We start from the raw sequence: 7,491 nt of genomic DNA, 5'->3' as shown, positions 1-7,491 counted from the left end.
GTGTGTGTGTGTGTGTGTGTGTGTGTGTGTGTGTGTGTGTGTGCGTGTGTGTGTGTGTGTGTGTGTGTGTGTGTGTGTGTGTGTGTGTGTGTGTGTGTGTGTGTGTGTGTGTGTGTGTGTGTGTGTATATAGTCTTTATTATCTTCCACCACCATGACTCCTGTCAGTGTGTTTGTCTTTTAGCAAAATATTTCATGAACCAGTGGATGGATTTTAATAAAACTCTACTGATTGTTTGGAATCAGTTCAATTCAGGACGGCCGGTACAGCTAATTAACTTTAGAAAACACCAAAATCGGCTAAAACTATGTCAGTTTTGCAGGTTTTGTTCTAAAGTTTGTTGTTTATACCTCAAATGCTATGCTTTACACAGAACTTTCGTTTAAAACATTGCCCTGCAAAGCAACAAATGAAAAGCATTCCTTCAAGGAATGCTAGTTTTTCTTTACATCTAATCTTTTTACATATTCTACAATTATTGACAAGAAACTGTAATTAAAATAAAAAATAAAAAATAAACTTTAAAAAAGGTTGGAAAAATAAAAAGTATGAAAACATGCCATATACGTATTTATGATAGAAGACAATTAATAAATAAAACAGGCTGGCCAGTAGTTTAATTCAGAAGACAGATGATGTGAAGTGACTGATTAGGTAATAATGGCTGATAAGATTTCTAAACTAAAGATACATTAAAGATTGTTATATTTAGAGGAATTTTTAAATGTTTTCACTTTGTCTATGAGATATACTAACAACAAATTACCACAAAAAGCAGAAATGAAACAATCAAGGTTGTGAGTGGACCCACTTATAGCAGAACAAAATCATAGTTATTTTCCACCTCACATCACTCACCACTTTTATAATGTTGCAGTGAAACATCAAGAACGAGTCAATGGTTTACACCAATGGAAATCTTTAATCTACCACTTATACACACATCTAGTGAATAAAATCACCCACTTAGACAGATAGTCTTCAGTATACCTAGTCTTTTTTCACACTTCATTCTTAATAGCACCCCTTCAAGTCCGTGCATGAGTGTGTGTTCTTGTGTGTGTGTTTGTGCGGTGGCTTCATCTGTATGCCAAACGTTTGTCTGAAGGGCCTTCAGTGAGAACAGGCTTAGGACGAGCTCAAGGCCAAACAAGTATGAGGATTAAAGGACAAAATAGAGACCTCTCTTCTCTCTCATCACGATAGAGGAAGAGAATGAGCAGTGCGTTCCACTTTCTTAACGAATGCTGAGGTGCCCTTGAGCAAGGCTCTTGGAGTTTCCGAGTGTTTTTCAGCAGCAGAATATTGTGAAACTGGGCTGATAGAAAAAGCTAACCACTACTTCACCAGCAGCCTTCTTATCCTTGATACTTTTGCAAACTATCTAATGGCTAAAGCACAAAAACAGCTCCAGAGACACACAAATGGTCCTCATCTTACATCGCACACAGAAATAAATGACTGAAACTGTAGGACAGCAGTGAATGTTTGCACTCTGTAGATCCCATTAGAATTGTAATTTTCCTAGCTAATTAAATTTACAGGTACAGAGTTGGCACAAACAGTAGAAGTGAAGAAGTTTGTGAAAGCCTGTCAGGAGAGACGGAGTTAGGGATTAAAACAAACAAACAAACAAACAAAAAACATGAGTAATACTAAATAATTGTGTAAATGTTGATGAAGCATTCACACAATTGTGATCCTTTTTTTTCCGTACATTTTTGGCATCTTTCTCATTCCACAATTTTTGTGCTATTTCAACAAATCATATCAAAACGTTCAGCTCGTTCAGGAGAAGGGTTCTATGACTTTTGGTATTCGTGCAACTTTAGCTTTTTGAAATATTTAGCTTTTTCTGCCATTTTGTTCTCATAGAAAATTTAGCTAATTTTACATTCTTCAGCTCTTTGGATGTGTTTACAGCCTTTTACTGCTCCTTTCACATTTTGTTCTGGTTCAACTTCTTTCAACTTCCTTGTGCAAACTTAAACATTTTTTCAGCTACTTTCAACTGTTTTTTCCAGCTATTTTGTGCTCCTTTCTGCTTTATTCTGCTAACTACAGCATTTTTTGTGTCTTCTAATTTCTTTCTGCTAATTTGAGCTTGTTATGCTCCTTTCAGATTAGTTCTGAAAGTTTTAAAATTTTCTGCAATTTCAGCTACCATTTAGCTGCTTTATTCTCATTTTAGCTTTTTCAAATAATTCCACATTTTTTGCACTCATTTCAACATTTTTTCCATGTAATTCATTAAAAATGTGCTCTCTCCACTTCCTTCTGGTAATTTCAGCTTCTTTGTGACTTTTAGCTACTTTTCAGTTGTGTTTTTGCTCATTTCAGCTTTTTTTTTTCAGATAATTTCCACCATTTGTGCTCATTTCTGCTTCTTTCAGCCTAATTGGTCAAACGTGTTTTTTCTGCTTTCTTCTGCTAATTTCAGTTTGTTGTACATTTTCAGCTACCATTTTAGCATTTTTAGCTAATTTCAACTGTTTTCAGATAAATTCAAGTTATTCATGTTAATTTCTGCTACTTTCAGCTTAACTTTTTACACTAATTTCAGCTTGTTATGCTCCTTTCATCTTATTTCTGCAAGTTCCAGCTTTTTCTGCTATTTCAGCTACTTTTTAGTTGTTTTATGTAAATTTTAGCCTTTTCAGCTAATTCCACAATTTCTTAGCTCATTTCAGCTCTTTCCGCTTCCTTCTGATAGTTTAAGCTTCTTTCTGCCTGTTCTGCTTTGTTAACTTCAGCTTTTTTTTTTGCTAATTTCATAATTTATGTGCTCATTTCTGGATATTTAAACCTAATTCAGCAAAAAATATCTGTTTCGCTTTCTTCTGCTAATTAAGGCTTATCCTTTCATTTAAGCTACAACTCAGCATGTTTTTAGCTAATTTCAGCTGTTTTTCTGCAAGTTTTTCAGCAATAAGCACAATTTTGTCACAGGAAATGCCATTTCTTAAGTTCATATTTGGAGTTAATAAAATTGTTTAAAAGACTAAAGAAAATCCTGGGTTTCAGGTCTGGCCACTTAATGTGTTATGTTTAAAGCTAGAGCCTTGATGATTTCACATAAAAGAACTGTTTTTCTTGTTAAGAATATACAAACAAATTGTGTAAAAATCATTAAACAGAGCAGACAGGTTCACCGGGTTCTCTTGTCTTACGAGTTGTGTTTTTGGTGCTGCTGCACAAGCAAACAGATTAACACTATTTGCTGTAACTGACGGCCTTTTACGGCGTTGACAGCTAAAAACTGCTTCCAGCAGCGTGTTTGAAAGAGGTGAGAACATTTTAAGAGAAAACAGCAGTTGAGTGCTGTGCAGTCCAACAAAGTAAAAGAAACAAATGTGCAGCTACAAAAGTCTGACACTCAAAACTCTGCTGTACTTTGATTTAAGTTGCCATTTTATACCAAAGTTCAAGCATCAACGTGCATTATTTTGGATGATTTGTTAGCAGAGACAATTTTTTATAGTTTGCAGTCCATGTGGCTTTAATAGTCAGTTTCACAGAAATTTATTTAAATTGTGGTGTTAGAAGCTGAAACTAATTCAACACATTTTCAGAGCACAAACAGATTGCACAAAATTAACTATGATTTAATTTTGGAGTGAACCAATTCAAAATGACCACAACAGCCTGATGACCTTAGAAAACACTAAATGTCAATAACTAAGTCAATTTTACAAATTATGTGCTAAAATTTGTTGTAGCTGCAGCCAAGTATCATTCACAACACATCCAGAGATCGTCTGATTTAACGTCCTTGTTCAAAACTTCATCAATACCTGTTGAAGTCTATGTTTGTTAGCAAAATATCTCAAATATCCCACGAATGACTGGATTTTAACAAAATTTTCATAAACTAAGTAGTGGATATAGATCTACAACTGGTTAACTTTTGGAGTCAATTTAAAATGACTGCCACAGCTATCAGTGTTTGTGTAAACAACAATTGAAAAGAACCAGGATTTTGGATTCAATAATTCAGCCAGACAACGAGAATGATTAAACAATTTATTGTTTTGCAGCTGCGGGTGGGAGTCTGGATCCAGTTGTGGGAATGAATCTGCGGAGATATGATAGTTAGTGGGCTGTATGTTTCAGGAAGCTTGTTAGTAAACAAAGAGCAGCTACTAACCTTCTCAGGTAGGCGAGGTTGTAGCCACCTGTTGGAGCTGGGTGAGATGATGTCACCGTAACTGGTGGGAGAGCAGCTGCGGAGGAAGGCCTTTAATGCTGCAATTAATGCAGACAGCGGGGCAATCCAAGATTGTGGTTCAAAAGCCGAAGCAGGGGTCCAGCATTGGAAATCAAAGGTCCAAAAACAAATCTAGAGGTCAATCCGTATCAGTAGGCCAGAAGGAATAGTCATTACCAGGATCGGAAGGGCAGAGCAAGATCAGATGAGGAGCAGGCAGAGCAGTGAATCCAAAAGACGGGCGTGAGGTCGACAAGAGAATCAGACAAGAACACATCTAGTACCATAAAGGGTTTGATAATCTGGCAAAGGCTTGGCATGGATGGGACTCTTAAATAGAGCAAGCGGCAGGTGTAGGGTATGAGCACTGATTAGTGGTGATGAAGTGGGCATGGCAGAGAGAGGCGAAACATGACAAAAATAGCTATAACAGTCAATCTTACAGTTACTGAGCTAAAATCTGATGTAACAGTAGCTGAGAATAATTTACAACACGCACTTTGTGTGCCTGATCAGGATATCACATGACATCACGAGATCATGTTTCCAGGTTTAACCAAAACGGCTCCATCTTTGTCATTTCTTAACGCAAGATGATCTTTGATTTAACTCTAACCTGAAAGGCGGCAGGTGATATGCTTTCCTAAAGGAATGCTAGGACTTTAATAATTTTTAATATAGTCATCAAAATAAACACATAAACTGTGTTTTGATACTTGTGGGTCATATTTTCCTAAAGCTGTCATGTTGTTTCTACAGAAGACTAAAAAGAACAAAGTAAATCTTGAATTTAAAGCAGGCTTTGCATATCAATTTATAGTTCATACTTTTTTATATTTTTTGCTACATGTTCAGAAAAAGGAAACAAGGTAGAAGAGCAATCGGTGGATTCCATTCCACAACTTCATTGCTAAAAGGCTTTTCTAATAAATTGTGCAATGACAATTTTTATAGAGCAAACAACGTAGTAAATGTAATGTAAACTAGTTCTTGAAGGAAAAACATAACCCCAAAGTAACAAGAGCTAATTATTATGAGTAAAACTAGATTATACGATGGATAGGACATTTCTAATTAATGCTTTTGCTTTCAAAGAGTGTTATTTTAATGATGCAGCTTGGCTGGAAATTAAATAACCTTGTGATGCCTGCGTCCCGCTGAGAAAACTATAGCAAAAAATAGTGAGCTGGTCAAGGTGCTTCTCTGAATAAGAAGTCGGGGGAATGAGTACCACGAGACAAGCCAATTGGAGGTGTGTATAAAAAAGAAATAGGGAGAGGGATAGCATGTACAAAAATGTGGAATAACAATAAGGGGGAGCTTTTTAAGTGTGAGAAAGAGACTGCACACAATGATGCCTCAAACACAACATTCCCCTCTTTCTTACTGCCTTTCTTTTATTCAGCCTCAGTCACACAGACATGCCTGTGTGCACACAGTATTATGTAAATAGTCTCTTCGGCAGAGTGCTGCTGTCACTGAACAAGCATCCTCTGGGCCATCCAGGCAGCCTCATTAAAACGAGGCACAGCATCCATTAATAGATACCAGCACGCATGTACACATACGCAGACACACACACATACAGTCAATAAAACACACAAAGCATTCAGACACCAATAAAGGACCTCCCGGGAATCACATTTCTAAATGTTCCTCTTAGGTGGCAGTCAAAAAAAAAAATGTCTCCAAGGAAACGGCGCAAATGTCGCTGAGAACAATGCATGAAGTCAGTGTGGCGACTAGGACTGTAGAGTGCATAAGAAAAGAATGGACAATGTGGCTTCAAACTGAGGATTAGTTCATAACTGTGTGTGAGCGGGGTAGAGTGGGGGTGGTGGGGTGTGTGGCTCTTATTCCATTTTTACAAATCAAGGTGAGTTCTTTTTACAGTGATTGCTATACTGCAATGTTTGTTTCAAAAGTTTATGGATGTTTTTAACAGTGTTTTAATTCTTAGCCTGAAAATTAAATATATATCAGCGCTATTCAACTAAACTGCTCAGGGAACCACAGTTACTGAAAGCCAGCAGCTCGGGGGCCGGACATCCAGCAATTAAAGTCATTATGTATATACACCGAGTATTACAATGATCTGTTACCTTTTAAATGTGCTTATTTTGTTGCATTGAATCCTAAATGCAATAAACAGAACCCAAACCAAACCCCCAAAGCACACGCAAAAAAATGATGAACTCATTGGTGGGCCATGCTGAAGTCACCCGCAAGCCAAGTGGCCCGCGAGCCGTCAGTTGAATAGCCCTGATGTTTATAATCAAAGTGGCCCCATGTTTCCACACAGTGTATGCAAGACACTCGTTTTGTGTCTGAATGTTAAATGAACTGCCACGATGCAGGTCTTTTTAAGAGGACAGGCATTTTACCTAATTTCAGGTTTTGTTTGTCTAGTCAAAATATTTTATGGAAACCCTGTGAAGTAAAAGTGGCCCCTGTTTGCTTGTGATCTGCTGGCCCCGCAGGCGGCTCCCGAGGTGTGGGCTTCATCCGCTTTGATAAGAGGATAGAGGCTGAGGAGGCCATCAAGGGTCTGAACGGCCAGAAGCCATCGGGTGCTGCCGAGCCCATCACGGTCAAGTTCGCCAACAACCCAAGTCAGAAGACCAGCCAAGCACTTCTGTCACAGCTCTACCAGTCCCCCAACCGCCGGTACCCAGGCCCGCTTCACCACCAGGCTCAGAGGTTCAGGTGAGTACGGCAGCACAGAGCAGAAGAGAGAACGTTCTGGGTTCAGTCACTGCATGTTCAATGCTTATGATGAAGATGTGTGTAAACTGTGTTTACAAAAAATTCATGTTGAGCCTTGTGAAACTCTCAAAGTAAAGTTGATGGTCCACTGTGCACTGATTTTACAGCAATCTTACCAAGTTTAAGCAGCATATGTTTCATCTAAATTGTGAAATGAGGAGCCATTTTACATACTCCTGGTTCTGAAAATAAAATCTGTTCACCATCTTCCCTGTTTTGCCAATAATTTTATAAGGACTCAAACTATTTTATGCGCACTGTTTACAATTCTATTTTTAATTTAGTTGATTTGCTTCTCTGCTACATTGATATACAGTTATATCCTATCAATAAAAACAAACAAAAAATCCATTGATTTATGAGTATGTAATAATGAAAAAGTGAATAATACTTTGGACTCCCATGCTGAATTTTGTTTCAAACTACTCAATTGTTTTATTATGTGCAGATGTAATAATAATAATAATAATAATAATAATAATAATAATAATAATAATAATAATAATAATAATAATAAT

General features: G+C 37.3%; 1 protein-coding gene across 6 annotated transcripts in view; it reads left to right on the top strand.

The window, feature by feature from the left end:
* The window catches only part of elavl4 (ELAV like neuron-specific RNA binding protein 4), a 93,915-nt gene that overhangs the window by 73,727 nt on the left and 12,697 nt on the right, over positions 1–7,491 (top strand). For 4 of the 6 annotated variants that reach the window (XM_037698105.1, XM_037698102.1, XM_037698100.1 and 1 more), the window contains exon 6: positions 6,679–6,913. In XM_037698105.1, coding sequence (XP_037554033.1) covers positions 6,679–6,913 — 235 coding nt within the window. The remainder of the gene's footprint in view (positions 1–6,678; positions 6,914–7,491) is intronic. The other 2 variants (XM_037698104.1, XM_037698101.1) reach the window with 1 other exon arrangement.

Source organism: Nematolebias whitei, chromosome 3, assembly GCF_014905685.2.
Source record: "Nematolebias whitei isolate Nwh7 chromosome 3, NemWhi1, whole genome shotgun sequence".
Taxonomy (NCBI): domain Eukaryota; kingdom Metazoa; phylum Chordata; class Actinopteri; order Cyprinodontiformes; family Rivulidae; genus Nematolebias; species Nematolebias whitei.
The sequence above is the reverse complement of the archived record's forward strand: the minus strand, read 5'-3'. Positions and strand labels throughout refer to the sequence as shown.